Genomic DNA, 27936 nt, shown 5'->3' with positions numbered 1-27936 from the left:
CCGTTTTTTCGCCGTAAATCAAACAGTTCATAGTGTAGTGTTGAATGCTCCGAACTGATATTGGTCAACAAGATTGAAAACGAACGATGTAAATGGTACACTTTTTGAGCATCGTGAACAATAATTCTACTTCACTATCGCACAAACCCAGCAATAAGCTGTTATTTCTGAATATAAAAGAATCACACAAACAAGTATGATTTATAAAAGCCGCTGTTCTAAATTAACTCTATTTGAAGCCCGTTTTCTGCTGAACCCTTTTCGACTTTCTATCCAAGTTGCTAAACGCAGCGCCTTTCTGTCAAACTTTCGCTAACCTCAATTTTGACAGGTACGTGATTCAACAAAAATCATCCGCGGAACAAGGGAAGCAGCACCGACCGACACACAATTGTTCAGTGTAATTTTCAGCAAACAACAAGAGACTCAACCCAACGGTAACATGTCTACAGCGGAGAAAATTGAAGAGCCCGTTGTGAAAAGCAAGGGCAAGGAGAAGGAAGACGAAAAGACTGAGCTGGTAAGTGCCGTGGCTGGAGAGGCCGACCGGGTGACTCCAACAAAACAACGCGACCATCATCACCAATTTGCCCCGTCATCCTGTGGTCAATGTTTTGCGCCCGTGGTCTGCATTTTGTGTTCTCTTTGTCCCATTTCCATCTAGTCGGACGAAGATAAGCAGCTGCAGGATGAGCTGAACATGCTGGTGGAGCGTCTGCAGGAAGCCGACGTGGAGCTGTACCGCCCGTCGCTGGAAGCGATGGCAAACTTGATCCGGGCGTCCACCACCTCCATGACGTCCGTGCCGAAGCCGCTCAAGTTTATGCGTCCGCACTACGAAGCGATGAAGGAGATCCATAAGAAGATGACGGCCAAGCTGAAGGACGTCAACACGCTGAAGCTGTGCGCGGAAATCATCTCTGTGCTGGCGATGACGATGGGCACCGGCAAGGAGTGCCTGGTGTACCGGTTGCTGAGCGACAACAGCACCGAGAGCCTCGGTGAGTGGGGTCACGAGTATGTGCGACACCTGTCCGGCGAGATAGCCGCCAACTGGCCGGAATCGACGGACAATCTGTTCAAAAACCGGCTCATCGAGCTGATCCATCAGATCATCCCGTACAACATGGCGCATAACGCGGAGGCGGAAGCGTGCGATCTGTTGATGGAGATCGAACGGCTCGACCTGCTGGAGAACTACGTGGACGAGAGTGCGTACCCGCGGGTCTGTCTGTATCTGCAGAGCTGCGTGCCGTACGTGGCCGAGCCGGAGAACGTGAGCCTGCTCAAGTGTGCGCTGAATCTGTCGCGCAAGTTCAACCAGCACACGCAGGCGATGCGGCTGGCCATGATGATCAACGATACGGAGCTGATCAAGGAAATCTTTATGTCGTGCGGCGACAGTGCGGTACAGAAGCAGCTGGCGTTCATGCTCGGCCGGCAGCAGATTTTCCTCGAGCTGCCGGAGGGAATGAACGACTACGACGATCTGGTCGAGATCATGTCCAATTCCCATCTAAACCACCATTTCCTCAATCTGGCCCGCGAGCTGGACATTATGGAGCCCAAGACGCCCGAAGACGTGTACAAGTCGCACTTGGACAACTCGCGCGCCCCGTTCGGTTCGCAGATCGATTCGGCCCGCCAGAACCTGGCCGCCAGCTTCGTGAACGGGTTCGTGAATGCCGGCTTCGGGCAGGACAAGCTGCTGATGGAGGACGGCAACAAGTGGCTGTACAAGAACAAAGAGCACGGTATGCTGAGTGCGACCGCTTCGCTCGGACTGATACTGCTGTGGGATGTGGACGGTGGTCTGACCCCGATTGACAAGTATTTGTACTCGAACGAGGATTACATCAAGTCGGGCGCACTGCTGGCCTGCGGTATCGTAAACTGTGGCGTACGCAATGAGGTCGATCCTGCGCTGGCCCTGCTGTCGGACTACGTGCTGCATCAGAACACGACGATGCGCATCGGCGCCATCCTTGGGCTGGGTTTGGCGTACGCTGGCTCGAACCGGTCGGTGGTGCTGGAGCTGATTGGCTCGGTGTTCAGCTCGGAGCGTCGCACAGGCTCAAACATGGAGGTGATGGGCATTGCGGCCCTCTCGCTCGGTATGATTGCTGTCGGCTCGTGCAACAGCGAGGTGACGGAGGTGCTCCTGCAGATCATTATGGATCGCAGCGAGGCCGATCTGAAGGACACCTACGCTCGCTTCCTGCCGCTCGGTCTTGGACTGGTGTACCTTGGCCGGCAGGAGGCGGTCGAAGCGGTTACGGCTGCGCTCGAGATAGTGGCCGAACCGTTCCGCTCGATGGCCACCACCATGGTGGAAATCTGCGCATACGCCGGCACGGGCAATGTGCTGAAAATCCAGCAACTACTCCATCTCTGCTCGGAGCATTACGAACCGTCGGCTTCGTCGAGCGAGGAACCGGCGTCCAAGAAGTCCGAATCGAAGGACACCAACAACAAGGAAAAGGAGGACAAGGAAAAGGATCTCTCTGGATGCCAGGCGGTGGCCGTGCTCGGTATTGCGCTGATTGCGATGGGCGAGGAGATCGGTGCCGAAATGGCATTCCGCTCGTTCGGAAATCTGCTGCGCTACTGTGAGCCGTGCATACGCCGAGCGGTCCCGCTAGCTCTTGGGTTGATTTCCGTCTCGAACCCGAAGCTGAACATACTGGACACGCTGAGCAAATTTTCGCACGACAGCGACGCCGAGGTAGCGCACAATGCCATCTTTGCGATGGGTTTGGTCGGAGCGGGAACGAACAACGCGCGTTTGGCGTCGATGCTGCGCCAGCTGGCGCAGTATCACGCCAAGGACCCGAACAACCTGTTCATGGTGCGCATCGCCCAGGGTTTGACCCATCTGGGCAAGGGTACGTTCACGATCAGCCCGTACCACAGCGATCGGCAGCTGATGAGCCCGGTTGCTGTTGCCGGCCTGATGGCGGCACTTGTCTCGTTCCTGGACGTGAAGAACAGTAAGTCGAAGAGTTGAACCCAATTTAAGACGATTGCTAATGTGCGTAACTCTGACATCATTTCATTTCAGTTATTCTTGGCAAATCGCACTACTTGCTGTACACCCTAACGACCGCCATGCAACCGCGCATGCTAATTACATTCACCGAAGACTTGAACTCATGCCCCGTCCCAGTCCGTGTCGGAATGGTAGGTAGAAAGGGGCTAATATGGGGTTGTGACAGATGAAGATAAAACGTTTCCCGCACTTACTTCCTTTACAGGCCGTAGACGTCGTCGGACAGGCGGGTAAGCCCAAAACCATTACCGGCTTCCAGACACACACCACTCCGGTACTTCTGGCCATGGGCGAACGTGCCGAACTGGCGACCGAGGAGTACATCTCCTTGACACCGATCATGGAAGGGTTCTGCATTTTGCGAAAAAATCCCAACTATGTCCCGTAAAGAGCAGCGACGACTAGCAACCGCCGTGTTTCCCTCCCAGCTGTTTTGCGAAACCCTTCAACCTCCCGCTTGTCATCATTGAAGTGTGGTAACCGTATCCTGTCACGCAATCAGGGGAAGGAATAGCACGCATTCAGTTACAAACGGCCCGCGCGTGTCGATTTATTACTGCTACACAAAAAAAGAAACATTTACTTATACACTTAGGATCGTAATAAATAAAGATTTTCGAAACGGTACCACATTTCGTTTTCATGGGTTGTTGGTTCGCTTCCGCCCTCTGCTAGAGGAAGCGCCACCCCTGGTGGAGCTGGCAGTACTTCCGCCCGTTTTGCTGCTCCCCCCGGACGATGGTTTCTGCTTCCGCTCCAGTGACATTTGCTTCAGCTTCTGGGTTAGCCGCACCTGCGCCTTCTGCTTCTCGTACTGTTCCGCTTTCGCTTTGCCGGTCATGGGGTGCAGAAACAGTTCCCGCTCCTTGCGTTTGACCGCCTCGCCGCAGCCATGAATCTCCGGCAGACTGTGCTTGAAGCAGAACCGATCCTTGCAGAAAGAGCAGTCCGTCCCGACGAGGTTCGTCTTCTGCTTGCAGCCCTTAAAATCGCACGTCAGGTCCACGGTCTTCACCGCCTCCAGCACCTTGTCGAGGTTCTTGTCCACCACTTCCGTACGGATCGGTTGAAGCAATTCGGCCGCTTTGGTGACAACTTTTGGATCCGTGTTTAAAACCAGGCCGGTGGTTTCTTCAGCATCGGTGACCCTGGTCGTTGATTTTGTCGATGGTTTCTGTTGGCTCATTTTTGCAACTCACGCAATAGAAGCGTTGGAGGGTTTTTTAGAGGGCGCAATGCTGCGTGAGGAAAAGAACGGGCGTTTTGTTGTTATTTATATTTTATCTTGTCATTTCCAGCTGCTCCACTAAAGGCTCGGCTACACCTTGCTAATGATGAGGTGAAGCCAATTTTTATCAATTGTACAATTCCATACAATAGCGTAAGGAATTGCACGATTTCAATGAAATATTGATAAAATTGAAAAAATAGTCCACGGTTATTTTTTACTTTGCATCTAAGAATCAACGAGCAAAACTAAACATTAATTATCATTTATTAGAGGCTTGATGGATCAGAACTCAATTGCGTACGTGTAAGCGTAGCTTCATGTTAACTGGCTGTCAAAATTGGCAATCGAAAAAAAAAACGGAATAGAAACGCCGCACGGACAAGTAGCAACAATTCCTGCCTTCCGCTACAGTTGCCGGTGTAAATTCTGAAAGTGGATTAGAAAAGTTAATAAATGTACGATAACAAGGATAATATAGCAGACAAAACTCAAACTAGCCTTGTGTTTTGTGCCTGTAAGTACTTTTTCACATCGCCCACAACGTTGGCTAGTGGTGGTGCAGTGACTCATCCCAGGACACAATTTTCTGCTGCAGCGCAACACTTCGGAGGACCTACTTGATAGTTTGCAAAAGAATGAATAATCGAATAATTATGGCCAACAACACATTCTCAGCCAACGATGATGTCCTTAACATGAAGAGCACCGATGAAAATGATGTAAAGATCGACATGGATTGTCTATCTCAGGAACCAAACAACATGAGTGCCAAATGCTGTGGTATGTTTTCTCTAAGTACATTACACACAAAGCAGCTGGAAATACTACTTTACACTCTTTTTTTCATTGCAGGACAACCGGAGAATAAGCCGGAGCTGTGCAAAGTGGGTCTGTTTCCGGTAAGTGCGATGATGCAATATGATGTAATATGTATGCAGCATAGGAAAAAAAATCTTGTCTGTATTCCCACATTATGCCTCTTTTGGATTGGGCTACTACTTTCGCCTCTTGTTTACCTTTTATTTGCAGAAATAGCAGAGAAATTGCAATGCGTTCTGAAAAAAAGGAATAATAGAAGTCCGTAATCCTTTTTGAACGATTTTTTTTACAATTTCCGGGTCATGAAAATGAAAATGCGTAAGATTCCATGTTTATTTCCAGTGTGACTAGTTTTGGGGGTATCTGGTATGTTGTGTGTTGTTGTATTTGTATAGCGCGTGCATTGGTTCAATTAGTTTAGCTTTTGTTACATCTTTTTTAGTAAACCATTTAAACCTCGGCTGATCAAATCCCCGATGCACTTGCTCCCATCACTTTCACCGTATGGCTAGCACTTTCTGTCGCCTGTCGCCTAATAAGTCGCACGAATAACTCATATGCATTGAATAAATAAATTGATGCTGCATTCTACTTTTCCGTATCTATTTGCTAATATTTTTAACAGTTCCCAAGCTAGAATTTTGATGTCGGCCGATAGATAATCGTGCAACTAATACGTATTTGAGTTAAAAAAAAAAACAAACTCAATAATTTGAGTCACAAAGAAGTAATTCCTGTATAGTTAATTTTAAAATATTATTAATATATAGCAGACTTTTCATTTTGAATCCTGATGATTTATATGGGAAGTATTTTACATTATTTTATTCTTTTTGTTTGCAGATAAGCGATCCCCAACGTCCTGCACTGATCGATGCGGGCATGGCAGCACAATATATGTGCAAGAAAAGTATACAAACACTGGACAGCCTTACCGATGCACTAGTTGCGCGGGCTCCCCAGGAAAAACAATTCATAAAAATCGTCAGAAACGAAGAAACGCAAGAACTAAAAGATGCGGAACAGAACGAAGACTTTCCTTTTATTATTGCCCGGACGCAGCACGACGAGCGCTACTCACCAAGCCGAGCCCGCGAAATAACTGATATGCAAAGAATTCCCTCCAACAATACTTGCCTGTGTTTTTCCGTCAGTGTTCTTGTTAGTGGTGTGGTATGGTTCTTCGTATGGTGTGGTCTAAAAGTGCTCGACATGGATAAGCTTAAACAATTTTGATGATACATATTAACTAGCATCATGAGACAGTTAAACTACTTCTTTTTCTTTTTATTTGGCGAAACAAGTGTACTCAGTATGTTCTGCTATAAGCCACTACTGAACATAGCCATTTAATAGGTTTTCAGAGGTTCGGAAAATTTTGAGACATTTTCTTGACTGTTTCTTAAGGGGAAATGGGCTCTATAGCACCTTTTTCGAACAAATCCAATGGTAATTTCCAATCTGACTGTCCCCAAAGAGTGCTGTAGAGTTCAATTCCCATTACATCCCATTATGTTAGTTATATTGTTCAGTCGAGCGAGTGGTCGATTGCATTACGATACGAGATTGAATACAAACAGTGCCTTACTCATATACACCAAGCATGACTATACGCTTAGATATATGCAATAATACAGGACCGAGTGTATAACATCTACAACATACCTGTAAAACACATAAGAAGTCATATTACATTCATCCAAATGGCAACAATTGGCAAGGAAAACTATAGCCTTCATGAGCAAGTAGATCCAGAAAAGTGCACAAGAAACACTCGGCAATATACCACACTCTTGTGCATCACACAATTATACGATACTTATACTCCTAGTAATAGTTTTATTTAAAACGATTCTTAGTACCAAAACTCCAATTTGCCTGAGCGAATATCAAAATTAAAAGAATGCTCAATGTAATCCGATCGTGTTCATGTTTTCACAATGGCACCATAAAATGTATCAGGAACATAAGTGATATTGCTATTTATTGAGCATTTAGATTTGCATGTTATGCGAAAAACTCGTAATAAGGGGTACTCGTTATAGCAGGTTAGACTGAACTTGTTCTATTGAATCAACTGTTGAACGATACCGAAAAGGCAGAGTGTTGGATAAAAAATATTAAGAAATTTTAAATGTTAATCAAAATCAAGAAATGAAGAAAAGTAACGAAAATTTACAAAATCAATCAAAAACGAATTTCCTGTTCTTATTATAATTGCTACAATACGTAAAATAAAGACTCAAGAGGGGTAAAAAAGAAAACTGGCGTTCATTTTTTTTATTTATATATTTAATTATTACGGCCCGATTGTATGGTGCCATGGTGAAGTGTAAGTTCTGAAGGAATTTGCTCCAACGGAACAGCCTTATTCCGGGCATACTCGGTTATTAACTGTCGTTAATGAATCGCCACGGTGTGTGTTGCCATACCTACGATTGCTTTCCCTTTTCGTCCTTGTACTGCCATTACTGCTTCCCTTTCCAGAATAGTTTTATATTTTATCATTTTTAGGTAATATTTTTATCTTACTTTTTTCTTAACCGGTGCTACAACCGCTTGGCGGCCTAGACTTGTGGCACGAGTGTCCGAAACTGCCCACGGTTTGGCGCCTTCGTCTGCTAATCCGTTATCCTGGTCTTAATGGCAAACACTTCATCGCCAACTTAGCACCATCACTTGGGCCCTCTCTGTCCTTGTAGACTGTCTAAAAGGAAATTACGGACTGAGTATACACATGGAACAGGATCCATGTGTATAAGTAAAAAAATGAATAATTTGAGCTATTTTGCTTGAACAATATCACAGCTATTCAAAACCCTTATGACATAACAACAGTTGCCTTAAATATGGGAATTTCACTGGCATTCGTACAATATTTTTAATTATGGAGAGCGATCAAATAAAATTCAAATAAACTTTTTGATATCAAAAACCAAAAAAATATGGCTGTTGTCAAAATGGGTTCTATGACACCTTATTGTATCACTCATCTTGATTTGTAACGACAGTGGATTACCTCTCCTATCTAAACCCGCCAAAATTCAGTGTCAAATTGTATTGTGATGTACGCACCTGCCATCGCGCTCCCTCCATCTGTCTGTCCGAGCACCTTTGAACAAGCTTCCCGTAACGGCCATCTGGATCTGTAGGCATAGGCCGAGACGCACAAAATTTGCCCGCGCACGCACCGCATCGTAAAGTGAACGAAGTACGCGACGACGATGGCTTCGAACAGCAATTTTAACACCGTCGCCCTAAAATCGACAGCGTGCGCTCTGAACGCCAACAGCATCGTAACCAAAAGTGCACACGATCCAGTAAATTGTACAGACGAAATGGTGGAAACGGGCACCAAGCGCAAAGCAGACATGAGCCTAGCGAAGCAGGAAATCGGCGCCAAACGGTTCGCGCTGGGCAATCTGACCAATGCCGAAACCACGGGCACCGCGTCGACCATCGGATCGGTCCTGAAGAGCAAGATGACCAACTTTCTGAGCAAGCCGATGATGTCGTCGAACAAATTGATCGGGGACGTCGCCAAACCAACATGGAAGGTATGTTTTGTGTGATCCACAGCCCTAGAGCGATGCGCGATCGAGATGCAAAGTCTTCGAATGTTACATGCAAATATCACCACTCCTTACGTTTCACAGCCAAACGAGCAACATTTCAAGAAAAACAAACCACCGAAGATCCATGGCGTCCCCAGGATCATGACGCGCGCCGCTATGCGTAAACAGCAAGCCGTCGATGTGAATCAAAAGACACAACAAGACAGACCCATCTCGGTCATGAAGGGCAAAGAGAATGTACCGTCGTCGTCAGACACCGTCTCCGGAAACGTTGCGGGTGTGTCAGGTAAGTGTGCAATGTGCGTCCTTAAGCGACTTAAATGGTAACAGAACGAACACGCCTTTCCGTTTGCTTTAGCTCTCGCTCAAAGCCGCAAAGCGGAAGAGTTGGTTGCTAAACCGAAACCCCTTGCGACTGTTGTCACAAATCGTGCATCATGGAAAAATGTATTAAGAGCGCGCTCGACAACAGTAGCGACCGGGGCTGAAATCGCCACAAACGACTCTGCAAGCAATGGTGAGCAGAAAAAGTCGCAGCAGGCCGCAAATGCCTGCCTGGCCAAGCATGCTGAAGTGGTGGTGAAGCCGAAGCGTGGCCGAATGTCGAGCGAGTTCGAGGCAAGCGACAACTCGCTGTACGTAACAGCGGTTGATAATTTTGAGGACGGTTCAGCAGCCTCCGCCGGTACTGGGCCGGATTGTGTAGACCCGCTTGGGCCGGACTGTGTGGATCCACTTGGGCCGGAGATTGCACCACGCAACGAACCGGCACCACCGGCGGCAAAACCACTCGCTGCCCGAGCTGATGTAAAGCCTAAGCAGCGCGGCCGCGGGTCGAGCGAGTTCGAAGACAGTGGTACGCTGTACATGACGGCGGTAGACAATTTGGATGATGGCGCGACCATCTCGAACAAAGGAAAGGCCGTTGCGGCCGCTGGTCGTGTGGCGACGACCGGTGCTTCCCTTGCCGCACCGGACAAGAAGACGAAGGCTCGGGTGGAAGATGAGAATGGTCCGTGGAAAATGCTAATCACCGAAAACGTTGCCCTAACCCGGGCCGCCACTGCCGAGATCGGTGTGCCGCGCAAACAGCCGCCGGCAAGTGTCGAGGACTACGATCTTTGCTACTGGAACGATATCTACCAGGTGTCGGAGTACGCACAGGACATATTTGACTACCTGCAGGAGCGGGAGCCCGCGTACGACATTCCGGACTACATGGTGCGCCAGAAGCACTTGACGAAGCGGATGCGTGCCCTGCTGGTCGACTGGATGATTGAGATACAGGAGACGTTCGAGCTGAACCATGAAACGCTCTATCTGGCCGTTAAAATACTCGACACCTACCTGTCCCGTGTGACGATCGGCCACGAAGTCTTGCAGCTCGTGGGAATCGCGGGCATGCTGATCGCCTCGAAGTACGACGAACGTTTGCCCCCGACGGTCGATGACTTTGTTTACTTCTGCGACGGTGCGTACGATCGTAACGATTTGCTCAAGATGGAGCGCACCGTGTTCCGTACCATCGAATTTGATCTCGGCTTTCCACTGTCCTACCGTTTCCTGCGCCGGTACGCTCGCGTCAACCGCATTCCGATGATGACGCTCACGCTGGCCCGCTACATTCTCGAGACGGGGCTGATGGATTACAACACGGTGCTGGTGCGCGATTCCAAGCTTGCCTGCGGTGCGCTCTTCATCGCTCGCCGTATGCTGGACCAGCCGGGATGGAACGAAACACTGGAATACTACTCAAGTGCGTATGACGGGGGTGGGGGGAATTAGGAGTTCAATTGCATACTTATAATCTCCCATGCCAAACGTTGCATCTCTTCTCGTTGCAGGTTACAAGGTGGAGCAATTTACGGATGCGATCGTGCTGCTAAACAACGGCATGAGCTCGAGGCAATATTCGTTCGACACGGTGCACAAGAAATACTCGCACGAGCTGTTCTTCGAGGTGGCCAAACGCCCCGTCATCACCAGTATGGAGAAATTGTTCGCCACCTCAAGCGTAATGTACAAAGCGGCTCCCACCGCCTTACCAGTTGCAGCCGACGCAACGACCAAAGAAAATGTCGCCCCCATTCCGGCCGCCGTCAGTAACAAATGAGATTAAGGTGCAAACCGGGGCCACCGCGCCACCGCGAGTAATATTATATGATGTACCACATTCATGGTTGTTCAAAAGCACATGAAGGTAACGTTGATTCCTGCACTGCATTATACAAAGTAAGACCCCTTTCATGATGAACTGACCAAGAAAATAGCTAGCCTAAAGTGTGTATGTGCGCGAGCGTGTCGCCATCCTGGCCACACGTTCTGTGAAGAGTGGTGTAATTTCAAATCGTTAGTAATATAGGCTATATAACAGAACAAAATCAACTGCCGCTCTCGTCGTTTCATCTCGTGCCAAGATATTTTTTTGTGTCGTAGCTGTAAGGTTTTTTTTTGCTTCAACCATCCATTAATTATGCTTTTTATCGTTGATTACTTGTCACGTACGTTTCATTTTTCCTGTTATTTCTTGTATTGATGCTTGTTAGCTTGTAAGTGTTAGCAATTAAGGCTGTTCTCTTTCTCTCCCTCTCTCGCTACGTTTGGCAAGATCGCAAATGAGACTGATTTTTGGGGCTTAATACACAAGCACACGCACGAACACCACCTGACCATTGCTTTCTCGCGTGTGATCGCGAAGTTAGATGCATTTTTAGTAGCGAGTAAGTGAATGCGCAAAATTCAGAGCGTGCGCGAAACGCATTTTCAAATAAACGATTTTTTACTAGAATTGAATTGTTATTTTTTTTTAAGACATGATCAGAAGGAATGATTATGCGGAGCAATCTCTGAGGCAGAATCGAGAAAGAAAGTGAACCGAAACTGATCGTTTCCTTCATACAAAACCTTCCGGATCAGCAGCACATCCACATCCCCTTTTTTTCTTATAACTTGTGTAATAAACGCTAGTGTACATTTCATAGCAACACTTTATTTCTTTCCAAAATGCTAACCAAACACTATACACAACAAATGCAAATGCAAAATGCGCACCACCGAACGCGTGTGGTGCTTAATTTTGAAGGAAGATCACATCGTCGGCAATGATGCTGGTGGTGCCTCGTTGTTTTCCTTCCTGGTCGGTTATCTCTCCGTAAGTTATCTTGCCGGTGACCATCGTGCGCTGGCCCTTCTTCAGATAGGACATCACGGCATCTCGGAGACCCGGCTTGAAAACTACCACCCGGTGCCAGTCCGTTTTCTGCATCCAGTCGCCCGATTCGTATCTGCGAATGTACGATAAAACGCTGTTTGTACCAGGGCATAGTTAGCAATTACGCATTGTTAGTCAACCATTACTTGTAGTTGGAGTGTGTCGCTACGGAGAACATCACGACCGGATGCTCATCATTGCCGCGGCGTTGTGGATCCGCACCAACACGCCCGAGCAGCGTGACAGTGTTTACAGCTAGATGTGCGACAAAGATAGAATAGAAAATGTAAATAATTGTGTTTTACATCCTACTTGAATCGGTTTTTAGAGGAAGCGGCGCACAATTCCGATTCCGATTGTACAATGTTGATGATGCAAAAACCACTTACTCTTCTCGATACGGGTAGGATCTGTACAATAGGCACGATGTAGACCCGTTCGCGTCAGGAACTTGCTGAACTGTAGCATCTATTTAAATAAAACGTGTTATAACATCGCTTTGAGTGGAAAAAATGAGTTAATAATACTTTTACTTACGGTCGAGGAAATCATATTGAAAAGGACGCGAGGCGTTTGTGCGCTAATAGCACAGTAAACAAACCTTCTGTCAAAAATGCCGGCCGTTCTTGCGCGATCAAAAATAACCCTTGCAGTAAAAGCGAAAACGCATTTCATGTCTGTTTTTTTTTCTTTAAACAATATTTATTCACTTGCTTCATATTCTATGCACCAGACTTTCATTGCTTAACGTTTACTTAAAATCGATTTTAATTGTATGTTATTTTGAAGGTTCCAGTAATAGTTTCTTCTTCGATCCAAACTGTTTCTCCACAGTCTTTGCCTTCTTCGAGTTGGAATTCATCTCAACGCCTTCTTGATCGAGGGATCGCTTGGAAGACTGCAAGGAAACGAAATAGAGCGCAGGTTCAATAGTGGTAGGTAAATACGCCAGTTCCCTGAAATTCTATCTTCCACCGTTCTCTATCAAGATTTTACCTTTTCGACCGCAGGACTTAGGGTAGCGAACACGAAGTTTCGTGCCTTTGCCGTTATGAGCGAACTGGTCGCGCCTTCGGATTCCGGTATTAAATTCGCCAGCTTCTCCAGCGTTTCCTTATCGCGGGACAGAAACGATGCTTTGTGGCCCTTGGGGAAAAGAGGATGGAAAATATGAAATTAGATATGAATACTCAGGAGAAAGAAAAACAACTAAAAGCTTCCCTTCTCTCCCTACCTGCAAAATGGAGGAATTAGAGATCAGGAACGGATTATCGTCCTTAATCGCCGCTGCAGATGAGGTGCTGCTGCCCTTCTTTATGATTGTGATCCGTTTCTTTCCACCCGCTTGAAGCACGTTTTCCTGCTCGTCGCCGGCGACGGCAGTAGTGTCGGCCGGATTCAGCATCGTCGTGGCGGTCAGATCGATCGTGCTGAGATCGATGTTTTTCTCCTTCAGCAACAAATTGCGCTCGTGACGCATCTTGCGCCAGTTTAGCTCCGTCTCCTCATCGCTTCCGTTGCCACCGCCCTCGCCGTCCCCCTCGCCCTCCTGCTGGCCGTTTTTATCGTAATCCAGGCTGAACGTTTTCTCCACATTCTTCCACCGGAACTGCCGCACCCGTCCAACGCCATCTTTTTCTTCGTCCTCGAGGAAGAATTCTTTCAGCTGCTCCACCTCCCGATCGTCCTGATCCAGCATTTGACGATTGTGGATTTTTTCGAGCTCCTGCTGCAATTTTTCCTGATCGTACTGTTCCTCGTCAGCTACCTCCACATCGTACCGGTCCAAATCTTTCTCATCCTCATCCGCACTGCCCCATTCCGATTCCGACAGTTCGGCTTCGTTCTCCAGGAACTTGGCACTCATCAGTTCCTTTTCCTTCTTGGTCAGTCGAACTTCCACCTCATTTTCCTCCGAATCGTAATCCACGTACCGTTCACCATCTTCGTCGCCTTCGGCTTCCTCGTCGGGTTCCTCCCCCTCCTCCTCCTGATCGCCAGCGTCGGAAGTTGCATCGGCCGCTTTCTCAACGTCCGTGGCGGTTTTATCGGGTTCTGTCACATCATCTTCATCATCGGAGATGTTAATTTGCTTTCTTCTTTGCTTTTTCACTTTACGTTTAGGTTCACTTTCAACGCGTTCCGTTTCTTCATCTGACGAATCTAGCCGAAGACGTCCACCGACACAGATGTCACTGTGATCAGTTGGTTGTTGGTCGGCGTCGGGAGCAGAATCCTGTTTCCCTGTGTCACCTGAGGTAGGATCTTCATCATTCGCCTGTGTTTCGAATCGTCCCGAGCAGAGCTCCATCAGTTGAGAGTCCCCAAACGGTTCCTGATTCTGTGTGTACAGTGGTTTCGGATTTGCCTGGCTTACGATAGCACCATCATGATCGTCGCCCTGTGAAAATGAAGCTTGTTTCTGCGTTGGCAGCTGTGTTGCAAATTGTCCCGAACAGAGCGCCATCAAGTCATCCTCCTCTTCGTCCTCTTCCCGCTGATCGGGCTGCTCTTCGTCGTTCTTCCAAAGCAGTGTTAAGCTTTCATCATTCTGCTCGTTATTGGTGGCAGATTCAGAAACTAAAGAGAGACCTATACAAAATAGAAAAAAGTCCTTTTAAAAAACAAGTCACGAGTATACAATCAATGTACATACCCTCAGAGGAAAGTGTGAAAGACGTTGTTGCATTTGTTGCATTCTCAAGCGGCTTCTTGGGTTCCCCGTTAGCGGGCTGCAATTCATCATCCGAATCTTCAAATGCTTTTATAATTCTTCCCGCTTTTTTACTGCCCCCTGCCGTCTCCTGGTCATCTTCTTCGTCCTCGTCAGAACTCGAGCTTTCATCGGCCTCAGACATGTCGTCGTCCAGCGCTTGATCATCCAACAGTGTCCCGATCTGCGGACCATCCGCATTAGCCTTTGTACCTTCCTCATCTGCTTCTTCCTGGTCCACCTCGTCCTCCTCCTCCTCATCCTCATCCAGCAGTTCAATTTCCTCTTCCTCTTCGTCCATGGCGGCATCGCCCTGTTCTGCCTTTTCGAGGTCCATCTTTTTAGCAAATTCTGCTTCCCTCTTGCGGATATACTCTCGGCGGTTGTTGTCTATTTTCTCTTTCAAAACTTGTTTCAGCTTATGATACGCCGCTCCAGGGATGGGTTCCTTGTGCACCAATGGGCGCTCCTCGGACGAAAACAGTGTTACCGTGTCCAGCTTTACCACACCATGCTCTGTGCTCAAGATGCTGACGGCTTTGGCCGTTGGCGTGGTCGGCTTTTGCGCACTGCCGCTACACTTTGCCAGCCGCTGGAAGAGTATGTCAACCCCGGATGGTTCCTTCGGTTGCAGTGAACCACTGTCCAGATCGATCAGCATGTCGGAACTACCACTAAGCCTTGGGCACGGTGGAAGCTTGAGGTTGGCCAGTAGCGATGCCTTTTTGCTCGTCAACGATGGGCCGGCAGGTGATTCATTCGAAAACAGATCATAATTAATCTGAACTGGTTCTGTTTCCGGTACGGAAGACTTTTCCGCCCCGCTACTGAACGAAGCCATCATCTGCTCCATATTATCGGACGTTCGATTTACTATTTCATCGATGGGATCCATTTGCTCTTCACTCATGGGTTTATCTGTTTCTGTTGCAAGCGTGCCATTCTCAGACGTGATCGATTGATCGTTTGCTGGTGCAACGGTAGTAGAAGGTGGATCTTCATCGTTCGGTTCCACGTGTTCCTGGTCGTTTTTATCATGCGAATCATGCATTGTGACATTCTCCTGCCGTTCGTCGGGCTTGCCGTCTGTTGCAACTTCCTTTTCCGGTTCGGCTTCTTCCGCCGAGTCACTTTCGGATTTAAAAAAGTTTTGCGATTCCAACTCTCGCTCTGCAAGCTTTCGGGCAAACTCTTCCAGCTGTGCTGCGTTCATCCGGATCGATTTGTTTGCCGTGGCGGCACTCTCTTTACAATCGCGCGCCGGATCAGGCTTGCAGATCGTTTTCCTAGCGCGAAACTCTTCGAAGGAAAACACCTTCGTACGGTGGTACGGCACATCGATGTACTTTTCCCGGGCCATCCGCTGTGACTCACTTTGTATGATCTGCTTGTCCTCCATCGCCTGTTTAGCCGTCATCTGTAATGCAAGCACACTTGAATGATGATCGTTACGTCCGCTTACTTTGCTTGTGGTCCAAATACCTTTCGTGCCGATCTTGCGCTTCTTATCAAACCCTCGGCAGATTCTTCCTCCGAAGAAGAGTAGGCCGTTTTTTCAGCAAAGGCCGATGGTGAATATTTTGACTTCGCAGCAACCTGTGCTGTACCTTCTAGGTCATCATCGTCGAAAAATAAGTTAAGCTACGGAAAAAGTGAATAGATAGGTAATGAGTTAAAGAAGAATCTCAATGCTGTGTAGCGATTAATGGTATACTTACGCTCGCGAGAATATCCCGAGCAGAGCGAACTGCGGTGGGTGATCCCTCGATTTTCGTGTCTTTTTTACGTTTTCGTTTTTCTTTCACATTTGCCTTAATTTTAACTTCACTTTCGCCCTCAGAGTCCGATGATGCAAGTGTTCCCAGTTCATTGGCAGATTTTTTCAACTTCCGTTTCGTTTGGGGTTTTACTTTCTTTTCCTGTGGAGCAACTTCCTGCTCACTTGAATCGGAATCAAGCAAGGACTGCAGGCGATTTAGGTGTACCTTATTATCAGAGTGCGGTGTCGCCTCCTTGTCCGCGATTTCCGGCGTTGCTTGTTCTTCGTCCGATTCACTATCAATGATGTTAGAAACCTTCGATTTGCGGCCAGTGCTAACGGTACGATGTCCTATTTGATCCTCCTCATCGGATGAACCATTCTTCGGTACATCAGTTATCGCACTTTCTTTAACCGTTTCCAACATTTCCGAATCTTTGCTAGCGCTTTCCCCGTGTTCGTCATATTTTTCCACCGGCAATTTGCTGTTCTGTTTGCGTTGATCATCTTCTTCTGAATCACTTTCGCAACGCAATGTATCGGTTGCGTGCAACTCGGAGTCGGAATCGTATTCCATGGTAGACGCAATAGTTAGACCATCCGCCAATTAAGCAAACACCACTAATAGCCTTGTTACACAATTTAAAGCACACATACAAAAACGATAACACTTTCCAAAAGCAAATAACGCGCAACCAAAATATTGTTTATTCCACTGTGTACCAAAACAGTTTTCCCGCCTTTCCACAAATGAAACGTCACATCAAGTCAGACCGTTTACCTGCCCGGGTTGAATCGTTTTCAACAGAATTGGCAAACGTCGGGTCAGTAAACAAAAGATAAACCAAAGCACACAAGCGATCATCACTTTTGTTCTCAAGAGCCTTTCATCGAACGGACACAGCACAATCGAATGCATTGTTCCGGTAGCTCGCCATTGCAGTACGACGAAGCTGAAACACGTTAAGATCGTAAAAAACAGGTGGATTTTGCCCTGCGGATTACGAGCAGCGTGCAGACAACAATGGCTTATGGCACGTATGAGCAGCTTTGGGATGTTTCCCACGAATATTTGGAGAAACATGTGGCTTTCGTGAATTCTCTGACCAGTTTAATGCTAGAGCGGGTAAGTAGGAGGAAGCAATAATCGTCGAATCAATCATCAAAATGCTAACAAGCTGCTTACGTTACCATTCCAAAGGCAAGGCAGCTCCGGTCGCAGCTGTTTAGTGCTGAGTCGACTAAACGTGACACCTTCGTAGAGGACTTCGAGGCAGCCCACGATAAGCTGCAAAGCATGGGCAAATCATTGCAAATCGTCGTCAACGATTGGAAGCGATTGTTTGCGGATCAATGTTCTGTCTTGGACGCGAAACCGGCGCAAAAACCACTTCCAGCCGATATGTACTCCTCGTTCGGCTACATCGCACCAACGCTTGACTGTGGGTGTCTCTTTGCTTCTTTAGAATGCGCTCAAACGAATGCGAGGTTAACCATTGTATTTTTGGTTCTTGCTTTTTTTTTCTCTGATGTAGATCAAGCTGGGCAAAACGTACAGCTGCTTGTCACATACATTCCGTCCCCTGCTGACGGCACCTTCTATGCGTTGGATGATTCGCGAAAGGATGTCATCAGGAACAGTTTAACGACACTGCAACAAATGCCAAAGGATTTTCTCACCAAAGCACCGCCCCCTGGTGCGGTGTTTGCCGTATATCTTGATAATGTCTGGCACCGCGCCATTTGCAATATGCCAGCCGCTGGCAGTGACACGGCAGAGCTCTATTTGCTGGATATGGGCGAAACACTTGCCTACAGTGATCTTCTTCCTAAAGCGAAACTTCCGTCCGACCTGTGTCAGTTGCCGGCGTATGCGATCAAGTGCCAAGTAAGCCATACGGCAGCCGCATTGCCGCTGAGTCTGTACTACAGTGTGTCCTGTAGTGTGGTTGCGGTTGAAAACGATACTCTGATAGTGGAGCATGCTGAACCTCCGCGCGAAGAGTACGCCATTAGCAGAGACACGCTCACGGTCGAGGAACTGCAGGAAATGGACGAAATGCCGCTCAGCACTTCGAATCCGATGAAAGCGGTACTGGGATACGTACCGAAGGACGACGATCGACTGTGCAGGCACTATGATCCGGAAACGAAACGCTGCTTCAAGGGAAGCAACTGCCGCTTACGACATGCGCCGAAGGATCCGGATGGATGGACGCTCGACAAGGACACGGTAACTGTGTCCGTTCCGGCACGGATGGAAGTGCCGCAGACAAATACCTACATTAAGTTGCTTCCTACCTGCGTGGTCGATGTGGATCAGTTTTACGCGCACATCATTGGGAACGAGCGCAACGACAAGGAGTACGAGCAGCTGATGGCGGAAATGAACGATCCAGAAACGATAGCAAATTTCAAACCCTTCAAATTAATGCCCTGTAAGTGTGTCCGATTCGTAGGAATTGCGTTGCAGGTCAGGTGTTATTTATTGAACTGAAATTTCGGTACACGATTTCTATAATTACAGCCCTCGGTGAACTGGTGATTGCTAAGTACGATGGCATTTGGTATCGTGCAACGGTTTGCGACGTGTTCGACGATATGGTGAACGTGTTTTACTTCGACTACGGCAATACGGCTACCGTTGGGTCGAGCGAAGTGCGACGCTGGGAGGATCGCTTTAAGTATCTACCATACCAGGCAGCGTGCTGCCGTATCGCCAATATACAGCGCATCAAACCGTGCCACCTGGAGGCTATCGATCAGCTGTACAAATCCATTCTGGACAAACCGATGAAGGCGTTGGTTATGTGAGCGCAAAACCATGGCAGCGAGAGGCGCAGGATTTGTTATTTGTATCTTTCAATACGCTTCATCTTCTTTTATGTGTTTCAGCGACAACAAACATCCCTGGGAAGTTAAGCTCTTTGACGAAGATGATTTCGACATCGGAGAAGGATTGATTATGGCCAAGTTGGCGCTCCCCAGGACTCCGGGGAAATTCGACCAAAACGCTGCCATCCCGGGATAGTTTGCCGCGCTCTCTTATCCAGCTCACCAGCAAGTATCTTTGACCAGCGGAGATTAAGTAATCTCTAAACTTAGTGAATTGAATTTTGTAATGACGGATGAACTTTTTATTTCACACACATATGCACTGTTAATTATGCCCATTAAATGATGGCGTACTGTTCGTACAGCAGTTCCCGTATCTTGTAATAGTCCTCCGAAATGCAACCCTCGATCGTAACGCGCCCGGTGTCCACGCGACGAAGCGCCACCGTGCCATTGCTGCACCACAGCACTCCGCCCGAAAATTCCGACGCAATGTTGCTTTTCATCAGAATCTGCTTGAAATCGATCAGCTTCAGCTCGTTGATGAACACCGGATTGTGTGGTGGCAGATCTTCCTGTGCCAGAGGCTCTAGCGTTAAAATCTGTTTGTCCATCTTATCGTCGATCGTATCCACATCGTCCACCTCCATCTGCGTATCGCCGGCACCGCCACCACCACCAGCACCACCACCGCCCAAGTTTCCGCCAGCTCCGGGAACGACAGGATTGGCCGATAGCAGGGTACCACCGCCATTTGCCGCACCGTTTGCGTCCTTCTCCGCCACGGTGTCTATTCGCTTGTTGCGAATCACGATCTGTGCATCCACCCAGGCCACCTCGGCATCCTTGCCCTTCTGGAACTCGAGCTGCGACACGAGCGCTTCCGTCAACCGTACCTGATAGATGTGCGTTTCCGTGGTGGCGTCGATAATCTCACCACGATTGGGTGTGAATACACGCGCGCCTATATTTTGCTGGCAGTGCTCGGCGATGTGGGACGTGTTGGCGGGCGAACCGCGCACCACCACCACCCGCCGGGGACGCAGCTGGGAGAGAATTTTCAGCAACGATTCCCCATCCGAACGGCCCTCGAAGTCGATAAACTGTACCTGCGCGTTCACTTCGATCGGTTTGCGCGACTGCACGCACTTGGTCGGTTTGTCCAGCACCGTCACCTCGTCCTCCTTTTCCTTCTTGATGTCCTCCGTCTTGATACCTCCGTTTTCCTTATTATCATCGCCCCCGTTCGTTTCCGGGCCCAGGTCGACCATGCGATAGTCGTCCGGTTGAATAATTTCCCCGTACTCATCGTACTTAATCTTTTCCTCGTGGAAGGGAAACATGGCGTAGTTCTTTTTGCTCGACTTGAAAAATCCCGTATGCGAGCGGCCTTCCGGGCGCACGACAATGTCATGCTTGCCGGTAATGACGTTCATCTCCAGCTCGTCGTCCGAATCGGAGCTGCTTTCGTCCAGATCGCGCTTCTTGATCGACCGGTTCAGCTTCTCGCCCTCCGTCCGCATGTACTCCTCCAGCTCGGCACCCTCCAGCTCGACGCGCCGCCGTATGTCCATCTCGATTTTGCGCCCATTGCCGCCGTTCTCGATCAGATCGCGTGCCAGCGTGCCGGGGGAGGAGCGGCTCGTGATGATTATACTGTTGCTCGCGTTCGGTGCCCACTGGATGAAGAGTTCGCGCGAAAAGCCACTCTCCAGGTCGGGCGAACTGGCCAGCACCACCTTCGGGCTGGGCACCTTTGCCAGATCGGCCATCGTGTGGCACAGGCGCAGATGCTTGAAGGTGAACGGATTGTTACGGGCGCCCTCGAAGCTTTTCATCAGCTTGTCGCTCATCCACTCGATCTGGCTTTTCGCGAACTCGACCACGTTGTAGCTCTGGTTGTTCAGCAGCGCCAGGGAGTACGCCATCAGTCCGGACTCTTTGTTTTTCCACAGCTGGTCGAGCATGTGCGCCAGCTCCAGCACGCGCCCGGCCGTGTCGACCGTTACCAGCACATTGCCATTGTTGCGCAGCGTTTGCAGAATGTTGGTCATGAACTTTTCGTCCCGCGCACGTCGCCGTGCCTGCTGGTACCGGGCGTTGTACGCGTCCGTAATCAGCAGCGAGGGCCGCTGCAGCTTCTCCAGCTCGCAACCGTTCAGATGGCGCTCCTTTTTGTGATTAAAATCGGTCGCATACACGATATCCTCCTCGCCCACCTTCACAATCTTCCAAATGGTGCCACCGATCAGGTGGCCGGCCGGCAGGGGTGTGATGGTGATACCGTATCCTTTGCCCTTCATCGCCACGCTTTGGTTGTACTTTAGCTGGACAATTTTATCGAACGCTGCGTCCACGTCGTCGAGCGAGAAGAGGTCGAAATCGTGCATGTTGTAGTGCGACATAAACATGTCGTACATGAACATTTGCCCCATCTTGTATACTGGAATCGTCGCGTAGATGGGACAGTTCAGGCCCAGCTTACCGACCAGGTACGGTAAGGCCCCGAGATGACTGCCATCGGGGTAGGACAGCAGCACGGCGTCGATCGTATGCACGTATCTGGAAAGTGGTCCGAAAGGTTAGTCAATACTGATCCCCAATTTTCAGACACACGTTTCGGGATTACTTTTTGATTTCCTTTATGAATCCCTGGTCGAATTTTTCATCCCAGCCGCAGTCGAGCAAAATTCGCACATCGTCCACCTGCAGGATATAGCACGGGGGCGACTCATCCATCGCGCCAGATATGGCGTGCATCTTGATGATGGAAGTCATATTGCGCCAGCACTTTCTACACACACCATTCGAGGTAAAATTCGGTAAAAATCTTTCGTTGATTGCCGGCGAGCAGTGCGAGCAGAGGAAATTTTTGTTTTTGGACGCGCGGATTTTTGTTGTGACGTTTTGGTGGAGCTTGTCGTGCGTGTCAAATTGCAGGGCTAGTGGATTAACTCTAATACCAAACTTGCTACAAACGGACAAGATTTATAGATAAAAATAAAAATAGCAAAATAATACGTTTTGAATGAGGATATAATTACAGCGAAAGCATTTAACAATTACAATCACGTTTTCCCTTTTCTATGTAAAAAATAATTTTGATTAGACCTTAGAAAGCATTCTAATAACCCAAAATAATACACCATTGTATATATACCTTGGCAAAGGAGGACACAATTTGACATTTGACAGCGTTTTGTTGATCAGCAACCCTGCAAAATCACCCACGGGTTGTAAGTCAGTCAGGTGATGTTTTTCTCTTCGTCTCAAAACAGAAATCCCATTTTGTAGCAAAAGCGCTTGAACTGTTTTCACATCTTCGCACTTCTTCTCGTACGTAAAATGGCTCTTCTGTCGGCAATGAAAGGAAAGCTGATCTCCGTCATTGGAGATGAGGTAAGGGGGTGCAAAATCTGGGCCCTAAGTATGGGGGTTTGGTGTTTTTGTGTCGGGGGACCGAAATCCCTGGTGGCTGATGCAAAATGCTGATACTCACCTGCAGGCGCGGACCCTTGTGCGAATATACTTTAACCTGGTTTACTTTACATTTTAAGGACACATGCGTCGGATTCCTGCTTGGCGGAGTGGGTGAGATCAACAAGAACCGTCACCCCAACTTCATGGTTGTCGACAAAAGTAAGAAAAGCCCACGGTGTGATAGTAGGGGGGGAAGTGCATAATCGATAACTCAACCATGCTGTCCATTCACCACCCTTTTCCAGATACTGCCGTCAGCGAGATTGAGGATTGCTTCAAGCGCTTCATCAAGCGCGACGATATCGACATCATTCTGATCAATCAGAACTACGCCGAGCTGATCCGTCACGTGATCGATTCGCACACTGCACCCACCCCGGCGGTGCTGGAAATCCCATCCAAAGACCACCCGTACGATGCTAGCAAGGATTCGATTCTGCGTCGCGCTAAGGTAAGTGGAGCGGAATCTTGTCGCCCGTTTCCTGTGCTGCGGGTTGTCTAACGATTGTGCAAATTGGACCTATCTTCTCTTTGTAGGGTATGTTCAATCCGGAAGATATGATTGCTAACCGCGGTTAGATGGCCTGTACAAAAGGGGATCAAGAGATGGGACGTGCAGTCGGCGGTAACTGCGGCCGGATTGCGTATTTTGAACCTCTCCCATTAACAGCCATGTAGTATTAACGCTCCCCCTCCCTCTTCTCGTGTACAATACGATCGTGTGTTGTTTGTGTTTCCCACCCATCGTTATGTTGTTGGCATTCCAAGGATCAAAAGAATAAAGGATCATTTCAGCTGTGTACACACTCATGGGGGTTCTCTTTCATTTACCACGAACAAACGATCGACGCACCCGCACGACACCGATTTTTACGTCTTACGTTGCTATTTATTATGTTTATCATTCTTTGATAATGCAATAAATTTCTAGCCCCAACTGGAGGCAAATGTTACATACTAAACACACCGGCGTGACCACGACTGAACTCTGGGAGCAGCAAGTATGACCTCGAATTCTTTCCTCCCCGATTCCTCAACCAATTCCTCCGCGCTTTCTAATGTATTCTGGTAAGATCCTCTACGATTTTAATAATGTCATCTACCGTGGCCTCTCGCTTCGTACCCTCGACGTCGATTTCGAGCCCGAGCGAGGCTTCGCGCATCTTTTCCCTGCTGAGGTCGAGGAAGCTTTCCACCAGATCGCCATCGATGAACCCTTCGCAGCGTTCCATTTTCGTTTCCGTGTGAAAACTGCGCCAATACGAGTGGTCAATCTTGCCGACCGATTTGATCGTATTGGTAAGGTTCTCCTGCAGCTTGCGCAGAAACTCGTAAAAGTCGCTCTGAATTTGCGTGACCAGCCCGATCGCACCGCTGACCGTGCCGAACAGGACGCACCCGGTCGTCGGGGTGCTGCGTTCGCTGATGTTTTGCATTACCAGCGAACCGTGGCGGAACACGTTCACCATATCGCCCAGATGGAACTGAGCCACCTCGGGCATCTGCTGGCGCTCCTCGTCCGTCGTTGCCGCGCTGTCCTTTAGGCAGACAAACAGGTTGTTGCTGTTGTCGGCACCGAGGAACGCGTCGTCGTCCAGTATCTCGACGGCCGTCATCCAGTTCGGCTGGTAATCGCGGGCAATCTCCTCGAAGCTACCCTCCATCTGCTTGTACTGCAGCAGTGTGATGGAACGCATCAAATCGCCCACCAGAATGAAGTCACCTGCAAATCACACCACGACAAGAAAAGGCATAAGAACATGATGGCATACGAGCACAACGAAACAGGGGCCAATGCTTACCTTTCGTTTTGCAGTATAGCGCCAGCACGTTGTTGAAATGGCTGCACTCTAGCCGTAGATCCTTGTCGTCGGTCCACTCGTACAGCCGCACGGTGGAGTTGATGCACGCCAGCACGCGCCCATTAAACTCCACCAGCGAGTAGCACGCGCCCTTCACCTCCTTGTCGCTAACCATTTTAAGCTCGTTGTCCGCGTACCGGTAGATGATGATGCGGCCGGTCTTCGGTTCCGGCTCTTCCGGATTCACCAGCCCGGTACCGACGATGAAGTACGTGTTCGGATCGTTGCCCAGCTTGGCCGACATTAGCGACAGCGCGTACTCGGTCTGCATGAACTGGTGCGCATGCAGCACCTCGAACGTGTTCTGATCGATGATGAGCAGATTGTGCACCTCCACCTCCTGGCCGAACTCGGTGTTGCTGGCACCGGGCTTCAGCAGGCCCATGCCGCTCGACTGCGTGATGTTGTTCGTCTGCGTCGAGGCGCTCTGGCGTGCCGGCGTCAGCCCGCTCGAATCCTGCACGTCCATGCGGAACGTGATGACGCCGAACGTTTGCGATGCCTCCTGGTACGCGATGCGCCTCGGCGACTCGCCGAGCGGTACCGTGCGGATGTGCAGCTTCTGGATCTCGTCGATCGTGCCAAAGATGACGGAGTTGCGCGTCGCCAGCGCCAACGAGTCCTGGTACGCTTCCGCGTTCAGCGAGCACATGTGGTTCACCTCCTTTAGGTTCACGTTCGAAAACACCAGCTTGTGGTTGGAGCTGTAGATGACCGTCGGCCGGTCCGAGCAGGCAAACACGTTCGTGGTGGAAAGCGACCGGAACGTCTTCAGGATGGTGGGCTGCGTACCGAGCGTTACCTTCTTCTGCTCCGTCAGGCAGCCGGTCGCTTTGTTCAGCACGAAGTAGTACATCGAACCGTCGCCGAGCGCGCACAGCAAATAGTTGATGCCCTCGAAGGCGGCCATCAGTATGGAGCGGGGTATGATCTCACCACCGAGCTTCTCCTTGTGCAGCAGCTCCAGCGTCGGCACCTTCAGCACGCAGGCCGAGATGTCCGTCCACAGCCCGACGGCCACAAACTCGGACCGCGTTGCGTTATCCTCCAGCGGCGACACGTCCAGGCAAGCGACCTCGTAGCTGAGCGTCGTCTGGCCCTTGTACTCCAGCTTGCCGTCCCCGATCTCCACGTAGTACACGTCCTGGGCCGACGCGCACACAATCTGCGTCGTGTTGGCGCCCACCACGCCGATGCGCTTGTTGTCCGGGGGCTTCCATTCGCAGATCATCGCCTTGTTGTCGCAGGAAATGAGCCGCGCCGAGCTGGGCGTCACCTGCAGGATCTGGCCGTGCGAAACGTTCGCACAGTAGAACGTCTGCTGGTCGCCCAGAATGCCGGCAATTTCCGTCTCCTCGACCTCGTCGCCCGACAGCATCAGAACGCGGGTGTGGCCCACGAACGACAGTATCAGCGTGTTGTCGTACGGCGAATCGTCGATGCCAACGCGCAACGCCCACATACCCTTGATGCCGGGCAGATCGATACACGCGTGTTCCTGGATGCCGATGCCGTTGCGTATGATGCGCAGCGAGCCCTCCTTAAAGCTGCCGGAACAGGTAATCATCTGCCCCTGGCCCTGGCGCTCCAGATCCACCACACACATGTCGACGATCGGCGCCAGATTGGTGAACGTTTCCATCAGCATCACGTACGCCCCATTATCGCCCGCGGTCGTATTCAGCTTCACCAGCTGCGAATCGCCGTGCCGCGACCCGATGAACAGCACCCCATTGTCCAGGTACGTGATGCACTCCGGGATCGTTATCTCGCCCAGCAGCTCCACCTTAATGTCCCGCACCGTCGTCTGCCCCTTGGCGTTTTCCTCCGTCTCGAGGAACATCATGAACAGGTTGCCGGCCATGTTGCCGAGCAGATAGCGCAGCCCCTTGCTGTCGATCCGCGCGTAACAGTTAATCGTGCTCTGCTTGATGATGGCCGGCGCGACCGCCACGTAGCTGTCCCCGTCGTGGTACACGATCGACTCCTGCCCGATGACAATGGCGCCGCCGAGCGGCATCGGCACGGCGATCAGCATGGTAGCCTCCGTCTCGACGTTGTCCTGCTTCCACGCGATCTTGGTGAACTCCTTATCCTTAAGGCTAATTTCGTGCGTCTTAATGTGGCGCCCGTTGATGTCCTGATGGATCACGATCAGCGTCGGGTGCGTCGTGCCGTACAGAAACTCCACATCCTGCACGTGCATCTCCTCCATGCGCAGGCTTGTCGCCTTCAGCTCGTTCGTATCCTTGTCCAGGGGAATGATCTTGAACAGCCCTTCGTACAGGCGCATGCCGATGACGCGGGCTTTCGGGTCGATGACCGCCAGGATGCCGGTTTCCGCCGGCTTCCCGACCCGGTCGGCCACGTTCCCGTGCGCTTTCGTTATTATTTCGATGTCATCGCCCTGCACGGCACACTGCAGAATCATCGCATTGTACCGGTGGGTCAGGATGAATATCAAGTCTTTCGTCTCTTCCTGCGGAAGTAAAAAAAAAAAAAACATGCAGCATGTTAGGGTAAAGGTAGCAGTGGGCAGTGTGGTTTCCTTAGCAGTTTCACAACAATCCCCAACATCCCAACACTTACCGCCGGGCGGAACAGCTTCATCACAGCTATTTTCCCATTGATGCCAATTTCTTTTATAGGCCGAAGCCCTTCTGGCGTTACCAAATATATCTCTAACCGGGAGCTCTTGGCCACGATCAGGTTGAGATCGGTTGGCGAGGTGAAGTTACCTGAAAAGGAAGGGTGGAAATAAGCGTGAAGAACGCATGCGGCGGAGAGGAAGTACGATGATTCCAAAATAAACGAAGCAATAGGAAAACATAACCTTAACAGCAAACTCTCTATTGATAGACAAACGAATACACCGATTGGCAACACAATTTCTATTCACATTTGCCCATACGGTGACGTGGGGTAGTGGGAGCAAAAAAGACAAGTCCTATATCCCCAACAAGCTTCAATTTTCACGCTAATCTTTTTTCTTCCTCCGTCATTTTCGGTAGCTACACTGCCTGTGCTGCCACTCTTCCCCCATACACCTACCGGTAACGCAAGCGGTAACCGCCGTTGGTTTTTGGGCAGTCACAATATAATTGTGCGCCATTGTGCACTACGACGGTCCTTTCCGTGCCGTGTGTGTTGCTTTTATTACGGTGCGTGCGGCACTTCACGGTGAAAAATGCACAATTTTCCTGCCCAAACTGTTTGTTATGCGAAGCGCACGAAACGCGCATTTGCCGATCGCCGTACACCAGAATTATTTCCTCTTTTGACAGCTTGTGAAACATCGGGTCGACGTAGCGAGTCGACATTGGCGCGGTTGTCAAAAGCCGCGTTTGCTAAGGAGGCCGTTTCTGAAGGGACGCTCTCTAACGGAATTCAATCGAAACTGTC

General features: G+C 49.5%; 9 protein-coding genes across 10 annotated transcripts; 4 read left to right on the top strand and 5 right to left on the bottom strand.

Moving 5' to 3' along the window:
• Positions 1 to 244: 244 nt before the first annotated feature.
• Positions 245 to 3676, top strand: LOC1273478 (26S proteasome non-ATPase regulatory subunit 2). The gene is made up of 4 exons (XM_563695.4): positions 245 to 520; positions 665 to 2990; positions 3062 to 3180; positions 3255 to 3676. The coding sequence occupies exons 1-4, from the start codon at positions 443 to 445 to the stop codon at positions 3435 to 3437; spliced, it is 2706 nt and encodes a 901-aa protein (XP_563695.2). The 5' UTR covers positions 245 to 442; the 3' UTR covers positions 3438 to 3676.
• On the bottom strand, positions 3570 to 4352 carry LOC1273479 (DNA-binding protein SMUBP-2). The gene has a single exon (XM_312457.5). The coding sequence runs from the start codon at positions 4233 to 4235 to the stop codon at positions 3690 to 3692; it is 546 nt and encodes a 181-aa protein (XP_312457.5). The 5' UTR covers positions 4236 to 4352; the 3' UTR covers positions 3570 to 3689.
• Positions 4353 to 8150: 3798 nt separating this feature from the next.
• On the top strand, positions 8151 to 11460 carry LOC1273481 (uncharacterized). Its single transcript, XM_312460.6, has 4 exons — positions 8151 to 8656; positions 8756 to 8960; positions 9033 to 10430; positions 10519 to 11460. The coding sequence occupies exons 1-4, from the start codon at positions 8324 to 8326 to the stop codon at positions 10785 to 10787; spliced, it is 2205 nt and encodes a 734-aa protein (XP_312460.6). The 5' UTR covers positions 8151 to 8323; the 3' UTR covers positions 10788 to 11460.
• Positions 11461 to 11643: 183 nt separating this feature from the next.
• LOC1273482 (single-stranded DNA-binding protein, mitochondrial) lies at positions 11644 to 12519 on the bottom strand. Its single transcript, XM_312461.4, has 4 exons — positions 12423 to 12519; positions 12275 to 12353; positions 12032 to 12140; positions 11644 to 11958 (listed from the first exon to the last, which is right to left on the bottom strand). Exons 1-4 carry the CDS (start codon positions 12435 to 12437, stop codon positions 11745 to 11747), a joined length of 417 nt encoding a protein of 138 aa, XP_312461.4. The 5' UTR covers positions 12438 to 12519; the 3' UTR covers positions 11644 to 11744.
• Positions 12520 to 12565: 46 nt separating this feature from the next.
• LOC1273483 (claspin) lies at positions 12566 to 17142 on the bottom strand. The gene is made up of 6 exons (XM_061648343.1): positions 16317 to 17142; positions 16081 to 16239; positions 14542 to 16015; positions 13120 to 14477; positions 12882 to 13031; positions 12566 to 12783 (listed from the first exon to the last, which is right to left on the bottom strand). Exons 1-6 carry the CDS (start codon positions 16932 to 16934, stop codon positions 12664 to 12666), a joined length of 3879 nt encoding a protein of 1292 aa, XP_061504327.1. The 5' UTR covers positions 16935 to 17142; the 3' UTR covers positions 12566 to 12663.
• Positions 17118 to 19559, top strand: LOC1273484 (uncharacterized). Its single transcript, XM_312463.5, has 5 exons — positions 17118 to 17483; positions 17559 to 17799; positions 17893 to 18795; positions 18885 to 19167; positions 19253 to 19559. The coding sequence occupies exons 1-5, from the start codon at positions 17382 to 17384 to the stop codon at positions 19386 to 19388; spliced, it is 1665 nt and encodes a 554-aa protein (XP_312463.4). The 5' UTR covers positions 17118 to 17381; the 3' UTR covers positions 19389 to 19559.
• On the bottom strand, positions 19467 to 22131 carry LOC1273485 (probable cleavage and polyadenylation specificity factor subunit 2). Its single transcript, XM_061648344.1, has 2 exons — positions 21822 to 22131; positions 19467 to 21754 (listed from the first exon to the last, which is right to left on the bottom strand). Exons 1-2 carry the CDS (start codon positions 21968 to 21970, stop codon positions 19531 to 19533), a joined length of 2373 nt encoding a protein of 790 aa, XP_061504328.1. The 5' UTR covers positions 21971 to 22131; the 3' UTR covers positions 19467 to 19530.
• A 242-nt stretch (positions 22132 to 22373) lies between these two features.
• LOC1273486 (V-type proton ATPase subunit F) lies at positions 22374 to 23474 on the top strand. 2 transcript variants are annotated; one of them, XM_312465.5, is made up of 4 exons: positions 22374 to 22591; positions 22750 to 22831; positions 22918 to 23123; positions 23210 to 23474. In XM_312465.5, exons 1-4 carry the CDS (start codon positions 22538 to 22540, stop codon positions 23249 to 23251), a joined length of 384 nt encoding a protein of 127 aa, XP_312465.2. In that variant the 5' UTR covers positions 22374 to 22537; the 3' UTR covers positions 23252 to 23474. The 2 variants fall into 2 exon arrangements, with proteins under 2 accessions (XP_312465.2, XP_061497743.1); XM_061641759.1 differs by having other exon boundaries at positions 22385 to 22591; positions 22918 to 23474.
• A 65-nt stretch (positions 23475 to 23539) lies between these two features.
• LOC1273487 (DNA damage-binding protein 1) lies at positions 23540 to 27823 on the bottom strand. The gene is made up of 4 exons (XM_312466.6): positions 27586 to 27823; positions 27124 to 27272; positions 24475 to 27013; positions 23540 to 24395 (listed from the first exon to the last, which is right to left on the bottom strand). Exons 1-4 carry the CDS (start codon positions 27644 to 27646, stop codon positions 23728 to 23730), a joined length of 3417 nt encoding a protein of 1138 aa, XP_312466.2. The 5' UTR covers positions 27647 to 27823; the 3' UTR covers positions 23540 to 23727.
• Positions 27824 to 27936: the final 113 nt, after the last annotated feature.

This window comes from Anopheles gambiae, chromosome 2 (assembly GCF_943734735.2).
Source record: "Anopheles gambiae chromosome 2, idAnoGambNW_F1_1, whole genome shotgun sequence".
In the NCBI taxonomy this organism is placed as follows: domain Eukaryota; kingdom Metazoa; phylum Arthropoda; class Insecta; order Diptera; family Culicidae; genus Anopheles; species Anopheles gambiae.
Note: the sequence above shows the minus strand (reverse complement) of the source record. Positions and strands in the feature narration are given on the sequence as shown.

Coding starts and splice junctions, on each gene's coding strand:
- LOC1273478 (XM_563695.4), top strand. CDS start 443: ATGTCTACAGCGGAGAAAATTGAAGAGCCCGTTGTGAAAAGCAAGGGC. Junction 2,991..3,061: donor GTTCCTGGACGTGAAGAACA/GTAAGTCGAAGA, acceptor ATTTCATTTCAG/TTATTCTTGGCAAATCGCAC. Junction 3,181..3,254: donor TCCCAGTCCGTGTCGGAATG/GTAGGTAGAAAG, acceptor CTTCCTTTACAG/GCCGTAGACGTCGTCGGACA.
- LOC1273479 (XM_312457.5), bottom strand. CDS start 4,235: ATGAGCCAACAGAAACCATCGACAAAATCAACGACCAGGGTCACCGAT.
- LOC1273481 (XM_312460.6), top strand. CDS start 8,324: ATGGCTTCGAACAGCAATTTTAACACCGTCGCCCTAAAATCGACAGCG. Junction 8,961..9,032: donor AAACGTTGCGGGTGTGTCAG/GTAAGTGTGCAA, acceptor CGTTTGCTTTAG/CTCTCGCTCAAAGCCGCAAA. Junction 10,431..10,518: donor AACACTGGAATACTACTCAA/GTGCGTATGACG, acceptor TTCTCGTTGCAG/GTTACAAGGTGGAGCAATTT.
- LOC1273482 (XM_312461.4), bottom strand. Junction 12,141..12,274: donor TCCTACCCGTATCGAGAAGA/GTAAGTGGTTTT, acceptor TCGCACATCTAG/CTGTAAACACTGTCACGCTG. Junction 11,959..12,031: donor GCGACACACTCCAACTACAA/GTAATGGTTGAC, acceptor GTACATTCGCAG/ATACGAATCGGGCGACTGGA.
- LOC1273483 (XM_061648343.1), bottom strand. CDS start 16,934: ATGGAATACGATTCCGACTCCGAGTTGCACGCAACCGATACATTGCGT. Junction 16,016..16,080: donor GCGCAAGATCGGCACGAAAG/GTATTTGGACCA, acceptor CTTGCATTACAG/ATGACGGCTAAACAGGCGAT. Junction 14,478..14,541: donor TTTCACACTTTCCTCTGAGG/GTATGTACATTG, acceptor TATTTTGTATAG/GTCTCTCTTTAGTTTCTGAA.
- LOC1273484 (XM_312463.5), top strand. CDS start 17,382: ATGGCTTATGGCACGTATGAGCAGCTTTGGGATGTTTCCCACGAATAT. Junction 17,800..17,892: donor CATCGCACCAACGCTTGACT/GTGGGTGTCTCT, acceptor TCTCTGATGTAG/ATCAAGCTGGGCAAAACGTA. Junction 18,796..18,884: donor ACCCTTCAAATTAATGCCCT/GTAAGTGTGTCC, acceptor CTATAATTACAG/CCCTCGGTGAACTGGTGATT.
- LOC1273485 (XM_061648344.1), bottom strand. CDS start 21,970: ATGACTTCCATCATCAAGATGCACGCCATATCTGGCGCGATGGATGAG. Junction 21,755..21,821: donor TTCATAAAGGAAATCAAAAA/GTAATCCCGAAA, acceptor ACCACTTTCCAG/ATACGTGCATACGATCGACG.
- LOC1273486 (XM_061641759.1), top strand. CDS start 22,538: ATGGCTCTTCTGTCGGCAATGAAAGGAAAGCTGATCTCCGTCATTGGA. Junction 22,592..22,749: donor TCTCCGTCATTGGAGATGAG/GTAAGGGGGTGC, acceptor TTACATTTTAAG/GACACATGCGTCGGATTCCT. Junction 22,832..22,917: donor CTTCATGGTTGTCGACAAAA/GTAAGAAAAGCC, acceptor ACCCTTTTCCAG/ATACTGCCGTCAGCGAGATT.
- LOC1273487 (XM_312466.6), bottom strand. CDS start 27,646: ATGGCGCACAATTATATTGTGACTGCCCAAAAACCAACGGCGGTTACC. Junction 27,014..27,123: donor TGAAGCTGTTCCGCCCGGCG/GTAAGTGTTGGG, acceptor TTACTTCCGCAG/GAAGAGACGAAAGACTTGAT. Junction 24,396..24,474: donor GCTATACTGCAAAACGAAAG/GTAAGCATTGGC, acceptor TGTGATTTGCAG/GTGACTTCATTCTGGTGGGC.